At 35.9% G+C, this 13,785-nt stretch overlaps 1 protein-coding gene across 1 annotated transcript; it reads left to right on the forward strand.

Moving 5' to 3' along the window:
- The first annotated feature begins 5,882 nt into the window (after positions 1–5,882).
- Positions 5,883–6,936, forward strand: LOC112623172 (trace amine-associated receptor 6). The gene has a single exon (XM_025383409.1). It carries the CDS (start codon positions 5,883–5,885, stop codon positions 6,918–6,920), a length of 1,038 nt encoding a protein of 345 aa, XP_025239194.1. The 3' UTR covers positions 6,921–6,936.
- Positions 6,937–13,785: the final 6,849 nt, after the last annotated feature.

Genomic DNA, 13,785 nt, shown 5'->3' on the forward strand with positions numbered 1-13,785 from the left:
ATTATATATTATATCTTTGATATATATTTTATATAAATTTATTTAGATTTAATATGTAAATTATATTTTAATATACATTTATTTATATTTAATATATAATTATATGTATTTAATATATTTATTTATGTTTAACATATAATTATATATTTAATGTATATTTATTTATATTTAATATATAAATTATATATATTTAATATATATTTATATATTATATATTTTTATATTTAAAGCACTGCAAGTAAATATATATATTATATATCTGATGTAAGTAATAGCATATATTTGGGTTTAATTCTATTTTCTTGCTATCTATTTTTCATTTGTTCTGTTTGGATTTTAACTCTCTGTTTCTCTTTTCTTGTCTAATTTGGGCTAAACACTTTTAGTTTCCATTGCTTTTCTTCTATTGGCTTCTTAACTATGGGGAGATACAACGTGTTTATAGATTCGTAGACTAAACACTTAAGACGTCCAATTCTTCAACGTTATCAGGAAAATATAGCAGTCCTGAATATGCATGCACCTAATTGCAGAGCATCTAACTTTATAAACCATAAATGACAGAACTAAAAAGATAAATGAACAAATTTACCTTGATCAGATATTTTAGCACCTCTCACTCCATAATTCATTTATAGACTCAATTTTATCCCAACAAAAATTCCACAAGTTTTTTGGGCAGAAATTGGCATGGTGATTCTAAAATTTATATGAAACATCAAAAGATATGGAATGGACTAAATAATTTTGATAAAGGATAACAAGGTGGAAGGTTTATATTAATACAATGTGACTTTAAGTCTTACTGGAGGCCAGGCACAGTGGCTCACGCCTGTAATCTCAGCACTTTGAGAGGCCGAGGCGGGCAGATCACGAGGTCAGATTGAGACCAGCCTGGCCAACATGGTGAAACCCCATCTCTACTAAAAATTCGAAAATTAGCTGGGTGTGGTGGCGCATGCCTGTAGTCCCAGCTACTCGGGAAGCTGAGGCAGGTGAATCTCTTGAATCCAGGAGGTGGAGGTTGCAGTGAGCCGAGATCACGCCACTGCACTCCAGTCTGGCGACAGAGCGAGACTCCATCTCCAAAACAAACAAACAAACAAACAAACAAAAACTTACTAGGAAGTTTCAGACAAGACGGTAACACATTGGCCTAAATATATACATGTTAAATAGTGTAATAAAATAGATACTCCAGAAATAGATCCATTCTTAAATGATAAATTGGTTTTTGATAAATGCCATTCACCATGGAAAGAATAATCTGTTAAAGAAATGCTGCTAGAATTGCTTAATATCCATATACTGCTATTATGGCTACTACTAAACCTCAAACCCTTCTTCACAACATATTCAAAATTAATATGAAACTATACCTAAACATAAGAACTAAAATTGTAAAATTTCTAGAGGGAGCATAGAAGAAAAAGTTGTGATAATCATGTTAGGCAAAGATTTCTTAGAAAATAAACAAAGTCAATAACCATACAAATTAGTTAAAATTTTTGAAAATTAAGACCTTCTACTTTTCAAAAACACTGTCAAGGGAGTGAAAATTAGATATTTACAACATATATTTGGAAGTAAGATATATCCAGTCAGGTCAATAATAAAAAATAAAATTCAGTGAAAAATGAGCAAATGTTTTTACAGCTGGTTCACTAAAACGAATACATTAGCAGCTAATAATAATATGAAAAGATGCTCAACATCATTATTCACCAACTTAAAAATGTGAGATACTGCTACACCCTGTAGAATGGATAAAATAAAAAGAAATGGCAATACCAAGTGTTGAAGAGGGCTTAGAGCGATGGGAACGTTCAGATTGTTGGTGGGAGCATAAAGTGGTGCAGTTACTTTAGAAGACAGTTTTTAGCTTCTTACACAGTTAAATGTAAGTTTCCTATAAAATCCACCAATTCTGCATCTGGATGTTTACTCAAAAATATAAAAGCATGTGTTTATGCAAATAATTGTATACAAATATTGGCAGCAATACTATTCATAGCAGCCCCAACAGGAACACTGTCCAAACGTCTATCAACAGGGTATATTAATCAATCAGGTGTGGTATATTCATGCAATGCATAATATACTTAGCAATAATAAGAAATGAACAATGAATATACCCTGTAACATGAATAAATCGCCCAGATACTGAACTGAGTGAAAGAAGCTGGTCACAGAGGAGTACATGCTGTGTGGTTCTCTTCCCATGTGATTTTTAGAACAGGTAAAAATAATCTATAGCAATAGAAAGGAAATCAGTGCTTGCCTATGGCAGGAGAAAGGAAGTGGGGGTAAGATTGGCTGCAAAGGGCAATTAATGTGTCTAATAGCATCATCTTACACAGATAAAACTTGACATTGTAGTTTCTACAAAATCCTAATTAGTCTGCTTACCATAATTGTAACATAATTGGCATAATTGTCACTTTGAGTTTGATAAATGAATAAAACTGATTCTTATACTTTGATCCACAGCAGTCGACAATTACTTTTGTATACAAAGTTTCAGAGACTGTATCGTGTAATTTGTAAACCAAAAAATATTTAACTAAACAAACATGCATAAAATTTATTTTAATATTACAAAATACAAAGTAATGTAGTTTTTAGGATTGTAGCTAGAGATAATTCATATTCATAAGAAAGATAAGTTTTGTTAGAATTATAATGGATAATAAGACATTCATGAATTTAAAATTGTATAGTTAAAATGTCCTAGAGATTTATGATTGTTTTAGTATAATATTACATTAATGTATCACAATAAACTTAGTTTTGAAAATAAATACATTAATTCAAAAACAAAAACAATAGAATCCTTCGAATCAAGGATTCCAATGCATGATTCATTTTTCAGTGGATCTAAGTGTCAGTGTGTTTTACAAATTTGTTTTGACAAAACACTTATCTAGAATTCTTTAATTAAACTTGCAAAAATTGACATAGCAAATACATGAAAAAATGAAGAAAAATGACTGAACAAGTACGAGTTCTAGTCGAGATACAAAACTAAGGGATAAAAAAGGAAGATTTGCTAGAGCTGATTTGGAGGCTGTGATTGAAGAAAAATTACTTTCATACTGTTTCTCATCCTACTCAAAGTATTCCATAAGCTGTTAATCTATATTTCTAAGAAATACTTGCCAAACACAAATGGAATATGGATTGAATCAAGCTGAGCACTGACTCAGCTATGCACTAACTTGAAGAATTGCTTAGACCATAACTTAGATAAATTGATTGCATATAATCAATGCCCGCCGCTCTTCATTTACAGTTGAACACATTGACCCTGCTTTGTGTTTGGTTGCTTTTAGCCTCTAATCCAAAGAGACAAGAGTACAAAACATTTGTCTCCCCTTCCTCTTATTAACACACTTCTGAGTTTGGGTACTGCAACAACAGGGCCTCATTATCACATCTTCCTCCCACCTTGGTCATAATGAAGAATGTTTCACACTCTGGGTCACCGGGGAGATGGTTTACTTAGTGGACTTTTATTTTAGAAATGTCTTTAAAGAGTTCACAACCTGCAAACTAAAGACCAAGTGTGGCAGTGAGACTGAAAGCTTTAGCTGATGCACGATACTCAAAAGTTTGCCTCTAAATTTTGCCCCGGGTGTTAGAATCATAAAACTCTGGGAAAGAGGACTTCTGCTTACTCTCGATCTTATCTGATCCAAATCCATTTATGATGATTGCCTTAGGAGCGAGAGTGAAAGAGTTGTATATGTGCAATAATTTTAGAGGCCTTGAAAACACCCTCAAATTGACGTCCCATCTCAGCACTGGACTAGGGCTCTTTATTCACTAATCCAAAACATAAAAGTATAAAACAGAATCCTCTAGTAAGTTTAGATGGTACAATTAAAAAAAGAATATCTAAAATTCTATTAATATTAAAGTAGAATTTTTATTTTCTCATGTTTTTAGGGACCCCTTTGTCTCATCTGCCTGACGTTGTGCTTAGTGTAGACGCTATTGTGTTTCACCTGTGTAGTACTTATCACAATTTGAAATCATAAATCTGTCTTTCTATTTCCTTAAGTTTTGTTTCCCTCTCAAGATTATAAACTTCATGAGTATTGTGGTCATAACAGTTTTGTTCATTATCTTAATATACAGCTACTGAAATTCAATAAATACGTGTTGAACAGATGAATTAATAAGTATCAGAATGATGAAGGGGTATAAAGTTATTTCTCTATTTGAAATGGAGGCATCACTTGACACTTTTTATTGCCTACCACAATGGTCTTAATGGAGGAAGGGGGTTGATTTTGTCCCTTGAGGAATTTGGCAATGTCTGGAGACATGTTTGGTATCTCAATTAGAAGGATTTTACTGACACCTCGTAGCAGGGATGCTGCTAAAAGCCATGTGATGAACAGAATAACCTCTCATATCAAATAGTTACCTGAATTCAAATGTCTATTGTGCTCAAGTTAAGAAAGCCCTGAACAGGGTTTTGTCTATATAAGCAATTGACATCATTTCACAAAATCAGACACTCAGAAAATATTAAGAAGAATCTGAAAATTACTTGGTTAAGAGTGTTAATTTTGTTGACTAGGAATCAGATAGCAAGATGAATTAATCATAATACTTATCACTCTTTATAACTTGAAAAGCAAGTTCACAAATGTCTCTAAAGTCACAGCCCTGTACTGGAAAGAGAGTTGAACCCTTCTTCCAGAAGAGAATAATATTTTTCTTTGCTCTGCAGTGTTTTTACATTCCAGGGTTGGGAACGTTACTGACGATTCTCTTCCCATTTTCCAGTTTCCTGTTCATCCTTCTTATTTTTTGACTGCTTTCGGGATTGGGAGCACGAAGTCCAGTCACCAGGAATTGCAAACAAATGTGTAGCCGGAGGGAGGGCTCACTGCCCATTTATCATGTGGATGCAGACATGTTGCAGATGTGTTCCCAGTAGCTGTCTTGAAAGGAGGACTGTTCTTTCCACCAGCATCTCAGAAATGCTGGTGTGTCTAAACACCACGTCGTTCTTTAATGCTTTCATGCAATATATTTTATCAATCTCAAGTTCCCCTTGCTATACATTATAATAATTTCTGCTTGTTGGTAACCTGTGCAGATGGAAAAGTGATTCTTAACAGGAGAGAAAGAGGCAAGTATTGATGCTTACTGTTTACACCCTGTTGTATCTTTGTAACAAAAACCCGGGTGTCTAAGTTGTGATTGGGAACAAGGGAATGGTTTAAGTCTATGCACTAAGGAAAAATAAATCTTTGGCCTAAAATTATAATGGTAATAGAATTTAATACACAGTAGAGACCTGTTTTGTAGAATAACTTTTCTAGTAGTCACTGTTGAAAATAATCCTACTAGTTCACACCTCGCACCACAGGGATTCCATTGAGGGATTTTCCCATTGAAGGCATTTATTTAGCTAAAAGGACTTCATGTTTAAGGCTGTAATGCAAGACAGATAACCGAGATAAAGGTAACAGGAGGTGATCTTTCAGCTCCGTGATTACATCCCATATCGGCGACTGTTGCACAGAGAAACTCAAAAGGTAAAAATAAAATATAAAAGGATATTTATGACCAAAAGGGAATTTTATCAAATTAAGAGCATGAGACATTTGTCAGCTGAAACAATCTCCAGTAATATTGTTCAATATAATTTTTGTCAAATTTTATTTTGCCATAAAAAAATTTGGGATTTATAATACAAATGGAAACTTGAAAAATTATATTGGAGATAATATCTTATAATTTCCTCTGACATCCTGGTGAATATGTGTTTTTTTTCCCCAGGAGCACTGAAAATCAGAAACAATCCTGTATTTTTTGTGACAATCAACAAGGACAAAACTTCTCTACGTGTAAATAACAGCGTTATGAGCAGCAACTCATCCCTGCTGGCAGCTGTGCAGTTGTGCTACGCAAATGTGAATGGGTCCTGTGTGAAAATCCCCTACTCGCCTGGATCCCGGGTGATTCTGTACATAGTGTTTGGCTTTGGGGCTGTGCTGGCTGTGTTTGGAAACCTCCTGGTTATGATTTCAATCCTCCATTTCAAGCAGCTGCACTCTCCGACCAATTTTCTCATTGCCTCTCTGGCCTGTGCTGATTTCTTGGTGGGTGTGACTGTGATGCCCTTCAGCATGGTCAGGACCGTGGAGAGCTGCTGGTATTTTGGGAGACGTTTTTGTACTTTCCACACCTGCTGTGATGTGGCATTTTGTTACTCTTCTCTCTTTCACTTGTGCTTCATCTCCATCGACAGGTACATTGCAGTTACTGACCCTCTGGTCTATCCTACCAAGTTCACCATATCTGTGTCAGGAATTTGCATCAGCATGTCCTGGATCCTGCCCCTTGTGTACAGCGGTGCTGTGTTCTACACAGGTGTCTACGATGATGGGCTGGAAGAATTATCTGATGCCCTGAACTGTATAGGAGGTTGTCAGACCATTGTAAATCAAAACTGGGTGTTAATAGATTTTCTATCCTTCTTTATACCTACTCTTGTTATGATAATTCTGTATGGTAACATATTTCTTGTGGCTAGACGACAGGCTAAAAAGATAGAAAATACTGGTAGCAAGACAGAATCATCCTCAGAGAGTTACAAAGCCAGAGTGGCCAGGAGAGAGAGAAAAGCAGCTAAAACCCTGGGGGTCACAGTGGTAGCGTTTATGGTTTCATGGTTACCATATAGCATTGATTCATTAATTGATGCCTTTATGGGCTTTATAACCCCTCCCTATATTTATGAGATTTGCTGTTGGTGTGCTTATTATAACTCAGCCGTGAATCCTTTGATTTATGCTTTATTTTACCCATGGTTTAGGAAAGCAATAAAAGTTATTGTGACTGGTCAGGTTTTAAAGAACAGTTCAGCCACCGTGAATTTGTTCTCTGAACATGTATAAGCAGTTGGATAGAAGAGGCTCAAGACACCTTTAAAATTACCAAGTGAACTGAGTTTTAAAAAATCAAGTAAGACTATGAATGAATAGCAAATAAATTGCTCTTCAAATGAAACAAGATAAATCAATGTTTTTCAGTCTTGTTAAGATGTACACTTTCCTGTCCCTTCTGCAAAAGTATTTACTTGACTAATAAATGTTAAGTTCCTATTTGTCAACTGCTTAAGAGCTCAGCATATCCTACTCCCTGCAGATACTCTTTGTCTTTTAATCCATTGACTCTTCCCTCTCCTCTGGTATTTTTACTAAAAGTATTTCTGTTCTTTTTTTGATTCCCTTTCCTCTTTTCTTTACAAAGCTTTCTACTCTTTCTCAGCCTGCCAAAAATTTCATTTGTGAATAGCCTTTATCGAGTTCCTGGTTTCTTTTGCTTTGGTTATTTTACCACAGGAGCCCTTTTAGGTATCAGTTTAATCTATTCAATCTTGGGAGAGATCTCAGGGTGTGTGGGGCGATTTGCAAATGTAGACATCATCTTGACCAGGCTGTTGTAATTATCAAACCAGTTACTGCCATTCTTGTAATTATTTCCTCCCCAAAGTAGGAAGCAGAAGCCACTGTACTTCCCAGAATGATGTTAGGATGATTATTTGGTTGCTGTTCTTGCTATTTCACAAAACTGTTTAGAGAGTTGGTATGAATAGAACTCTATGTTACATTATTCAGTTCATACACATTGAATATTACTTGTTCCTTTAGAGAGGATATCTTTTAAGTGCAGTCTCTAGCTTTCTTTTCTTTTCTTTTCTTTTTTTCCTATAGTAAAACTTAATTACAGCAAGGAATTTGCAAGTTTTAGAAGCCATGTGGAGTAGACATCAATGAGAAGCATTCAGGTATTCATCCATTTCTTTTCCATTTACCAAACATGAGACCTATGCCTATATTGTACTGAAATCAGTGCTAGATGCCTTAGACACAGGCATAACATCCCACTTCTGTGCCTCTGGCAAGAAGCAATGTTGGTCACTGAAAATTTTAAAAACGGCAAACACTAACTCAACCAGGTAATTAAGGCTCAATATCAGTAGTAGTAAGGCATGTGGCTATGGTGTGTTCTTGACATTATGTAATGAGAATGGCTTTTACCTCTATGACCTTTCTTCTCCAAATCCATAACCCCCATGTAGTCATGAGAAAAACGTCAGACAAAACTTTATTGAGGAATATTCTGCATAATATTTGATCAGTATTCCTCAAAACTGTCAAAGTCATCAAAAATAAAGTATGAGAAACTGTCATGATCTAGAGGAAACTAAGAAGACATGACAACTAAATGTAGTATGGCATCCTAAATGGAAAGCTAGAAAGAAAAAGGACATTAGGGAAAGTGAGGAAATCTGAATAATGAATGGAAATTTTATTGCTATATTGATAACAATATTGGATCATTAATTATCACAAATGTACTATACTAGTCTAAGATGTTAATAATAAGAGAAACTACTTGCAGAGTATATAGGAATTCTCTTTACTATCTTTGCAATTTTTCAGTAAGTCTACAACTATTCTGAAATTAAAAGTTTATTCAAAAAATATAGAGTTCACAATTCCTGCTTGATAAACTTTCTAGCCTGTCTATGTGAAGACAACAACGCACTTATCCTTCCAGTCATTCATTTATTCATTCCAAAAATATCTTTGAAGACTTAGTGTGTACTAGATTCTTGGTTCAGTGTGATCAGGAATAGAAAACCAGGAACTTAGAATATCTTGTGGCAAAACCCAAAATACCAGTGATTATGACTTGGAATGCATAGAAGTTTAAGCTATAAAAGGATGTGTTTAAAGAACACAAGAGAAAGGAGAATTCAGACCTGGATGGAAAATGAAGGAGATGTATTAAAGAAGTGAAATTTAAGTAGGGCCCTACCTTTTCAGAAGGATTTCTATAGGAGGGAAAAGATGGGAAGGGATTTTCAGGCATGAGCAAAGAAACTGAGAAAGTGCAAAGTGTTCAGGGAATATGAAAATAAAACAAATAGGCTGAGCATGGTGGCTCACGCCTGTAATCCCAACACTATGGGAGGCCAAGGTGGACGGATCACAAGGTCAAAAGATTGAGAACAGCCTGGCCAACATGATGAAACTCCATCTCTACTAAAAATACAAAAATTAGCTGGGCGTGGTGGTGCGCACCTGTAGTCCCAGCTACTCGGGAGACTGAGGCATGAGAATCTCTTGAACCAGGAGGTGGACATTGCAGTGAGTCGAGATTACACCACTGCACTCCAGCCTGGGTGACAGAACGAAACTTCATCAAAAAAAAAAAAAAAGAAAAATAAAGAAGGAAGGGAGGAAGGGAGGAAGGGAGGAAGGAAGGAAGGAAGGAAGGAAGGAATAAAAAAAAAAAACCTAAACAACCAACAAGAAGTAGTCACCCTTTTGAATCCTCCCAAGGTTGGCATCTGAACCCTGCACCTCTACTTCTCCTGGGCATCCTCCATTGTGGTTTGGAGACATTCTCCCCACTCTGCTCAAGTTTCAACTCCTAGAATTTTCATTGTTTTTGAAGAAACATTTCTCAAATGAGGTTTTACAAAACAGTCATCACATAAAATATATCTGATTCAACAGGAAAAAGATATCTGATTCAACAATGTTTTGGAACTGTTGCATACTGTTTTCTGCTCTTGGAGAACAACACTATACATTGGCATATTAAAGACTCAGAGAAGCCCTGTTTGAGCAAAAACCTGTCCAGTTTTGTTTAGATATGCATTCTAAAAATTTACTAAACCATGGGGACTCTTCTGATGTGAGGAACTGAATAACAGAGCTGTTGTCCAAGGAAAACATTTAAGGAACACCATCTCTATCATTGATTTGGTTCTTGCCAAATATATTCTTAATTTTTGTATTAGTCTTTTACACACAATATACTTCATTCAATTTATGTTTCTAAAAGGTAGAGGTGATTTTCCAACCCATGGTATAATAATGAGTAATCACTCATAACATGTTTTTTTGTCAATTATGATGTATAAGATAAATTATACAGTACGTAAAATGGGATAAATTATGTGACTTTGAAGGAAGGACTGGATGCTGTGGGCTGAAAAATCTCAGACAGTTCCATGGAGAACCCAGAATACAATACCAGCTAAGCAGTGGAGGATTGGTTTAAATAGAAAAAAAAAAAAATAGAAAAGGAATTTCTAGGCAGAATAAAATTTTCAAGAAAGGTATAAATTTAGCGGCACATCAAATGCAATTAAGCATACAAAAAAGGATAGCCAATAAGATCAGTCTGCCTAAAGCACACCATCTGGGTAGGAGAGTCACAATCAATCAATCCATCAATCAAGATACTATTTTAAGCCCTATATCTGCACTGTCCTATATGGTAGCCATGAGAAACATGTGGTTATTAAGGACTTGAAATGTGGCTAGTCTGAGCTGAGATATTCTATAGGTAGAATTTACATATCAGATTTCAAAGACAAACAAAAGAATGTAAGATGTCTCTTTTTAAAATATTGATTACATGTTGAAATTATCAGTTTGAAGATGTATTGGGTTAAATAAAATGTATTATTTAGATTAATTTCTCTTTTCTCTTTTTACTTTTAAAAATGTGGCTACTAGAAAAATGTAAAATTATGCATGTAGCTTAAATTATATTTCTGTTGCACAGCACTACTCTAGAGAAAATAAAAATGAGCCATAAGGCAATTCTAGCCCTCCAGGACTTAAAAATCAGGATGGGGAGACAATGTGTAAACATAAACAATGAAGTAAATACACATGAACTATGGTAAAAGTTAAATAATATTTATTTAGCAATTGATGTTTAAAAACAGAGGTACAAAACCCATATTAATCTTATATTCTGGCCATTTTATAAATGAGGAAATTGGGACTCAGAGAGAAACAAATTAACCTGCATGAAATTACACAGCTAGTAGGCCAGGTGCGGTTGCTCACGCCCGTAAACCCAGCACTTTGGGAAGCAGAGGTGGGAGGATCACTTGAGTTCAGGAGTCTGATACCAGCCTGGGCAACACAGTGAGACTTTGTCTGTACTAAAAATGAAAAAGTTAGCCAGGCATGGTGGTGAATGCCTGTAGTCCCAGCCACTCAGGAGGCTTAGGTGGGAGGATCACTTGAACCCAGGAGTTCGAGGCTGCAGTGAGCAGTGATCGCATCTAGAAACAAAGTAAGATCTTGTCTCAACAGAAGAAGAAGAAGAAGGAGAAGGAGAAGGAGAAGGAGAAGAAGGAGAAGGAGAAGGAGAAGAAGAAGAAGTTATACAGCCTGCAAAAAATCTTTGCCATACTTTGAACCCAAATTGTTTGAATTCTAAGCTCATTTTTTTTTCCTCGACATGGAAATGAGAGTTTAGGAGAAACAAGAAAGGATATTACAAAGAAGTACAGTTAAATAAATGCTATCCACAGGAAGATATTTAGCACTTAGAGTTTCTCTCGTAAGTCAGTGGTTCTTGATAATTTTTAGATCATAGTCACAATGAAATATGCTGAAATCTATGTATTCTCTTCTCTAGAAAAAAGCACACAATCACATATACACAATATTTAGTGTACTATGCTGGGGGTTCCATAACCTTTGGGGCCAATTATAGGTCGTGGATACATTGTTTAGGCATAGACTAGACATGGCTGAAGTGAAAACGACCTCAACTAACTCTGTGACTTAGCACAACAAAAGTTTATTTCCTGCTCATGTGAAGTCCACTATGAGTCTGAGGAGCTATCAAGAGCAGTTGTTTTCAACATAGTGCAGGCTGCTTTGATTTCATGGCTCCATCTTTTCAACAAGAGACTTCTATACTTCAGCCTGAAAGAACACATGAACACCTTAACCTATTAGCCAGAACCAAGCAGACAGTCCACCTAATGTCTTGAAAAATGCAGGACAGTAAGCACAATATTTGCTGCATGGTAGGGCTTCTTCCAAACACTGTTTTACTGAATGGGACATCACATTGTGTGAATGATGTATCCTTCAGGGTTTGGATTTGGCAGAAAATGCTTTAAACACATTAGGGTTTATTTTAATTAATATTAAGTCTACATGAGATAGTTGCTGGCTTCGGCTGGGTGACTCAAGTGTGTTGGAGTCAAGGATGCTGTACAGATTTTCCTGATGCTTGTCTAATGATTCCAAAGTAACTACAGGAGTTCCAGCCAAATCATACATGTTCCTGGAAATAGGGAGGAGGAAGACCGAGGAAGGTGGGGCTCTCTGAAGCCCTATTTGACAACTTCAGTTTCCTCAAGGGAGAGAAGATTCTGATGCTATGGAGGAAATTAACCCAATGGTTGTTAGGTGAGAAATAAGCATTTCTGCCACATGAAGTAATCTGGAAAATGAAATCTAACAAGTGAAAATAAAACTTCTTACCAAATTCTCTCACAAGTATTTGCTGTATAAATCCAGAAAAAAGTGAACTGAGAAAAAGAGAATGGAAGAAATAACAGGTTTTCTCAAAGACCTCTATACCATCTTTTTCTTAAACTTCTCATTTTGTATTATCTAGTATTATATTTTCAGCCAATGAACATGCACTATATATGTATTAAATAGTAAATGCCCTGTTGACAATGCAGAAGTCATGAGAATGAATGAGACTCAGTCACTTTAGTAGAGTTTTCATTATTTTCCAGAAGGTAGTGGTTACAAGCAGAGCCAGACAGCCAGTCCTATTTTGGGACAAAGATATCTTGCTGGAGAGCACACAGTGGGTCAGCACCAGAAACAGAGTCCCCAGAATTTGAAATAGCCTGGTTGTTACAGTCTTGGAGCAATCAGTAGAAACATGTAAAGGCATATTATTTTATTTTACATTTCAAGGTACATGTACAGGATGTGCAGGTTTGTTACATTGGTAAACATGTGCCATGGTGGTTTGCTGCACTTCTCAACCCATCACCTAGGTATTAAGTCAGGCATGCATTAGCTATTTTCCCTAATGCTCTCTGCCCCCACCCTACCCTCTTCCAACAGACCCCAGTGTGTGATGCTCTCCTCCCTGTGTCCATGTATTCTCATTGTTCAGCTCCCACTGAAGAATCAATATCATGAAAAAGGCCATACTGCCCAAAGCAATTTATAAATTCAATGCTATTTCCATTAAACTACCATTGACATTCTTCACATAATTAGAAAAAAAAACTATTTTAAAATTCATATGGAACTTAAAAAAAGCTCGTATAGCCAGGACAATCCTAAGCAAAAAGAACAAAGCTACAGGCATTATGCAATCTGACTTCAAACTACACTACAAGGCTGCAGTAACCAAAACAGCATGGTACTGGTACAAAACTGGCACATAGACCAATGGAACAGAATAGAGAACTCAGAAATAAAATCACATATCTATAACCATCTGATCTTCAACAAACCTGACAAAAATCAAGCAATGGGGAAAGTATACCCCATTTAATAAATGGTGCTAGCCATATGCAAAAATACTGAAACTGGACCCCTTCCTTACATCCTATACAAGACCTAACTCAAGATGGATTAAAGACTTAAATGCAAGAACAATTAATATTTCACTAGTAAGGCTGCCCTCTACCAGATGGGTAATGGAGTAACAATGCAGGGCTAGGAGATGGAGGGCAGGGGATGCTGTGGCTAATTTTAACCACAGCAGCAAACACAGAAAAGCCCACAAGGTCCTATAGACTCCTGACTAATTCCAGCATCAGATCTTGGTCTCTGTGGGCTGTGTGATTAATTCATAATTCAAAGCCCAAAGCCTAATTCCTGTTGTGTTTGGAATCAAATTCTAACTCTGTGATTCTGATATATGAGGTTTTGCATAGTCTTACCCCTGCAC

This window comes from Theropithecus gelada, chromosome 4, assembly GCF_003255815.1.
Source record: "Theropithecus gelada isolate Dixy chromosome 4, Tgel_1.0, whole genome shotgun sequence".
In the NCBI taxonomy this organism is placed as follows: domain Eukaryota; kingdom Metazoa; phylum Chordata; class Mammalia; order Primates; family Cercopithecidae; genus Theropithecus; species Theropithecus gelada.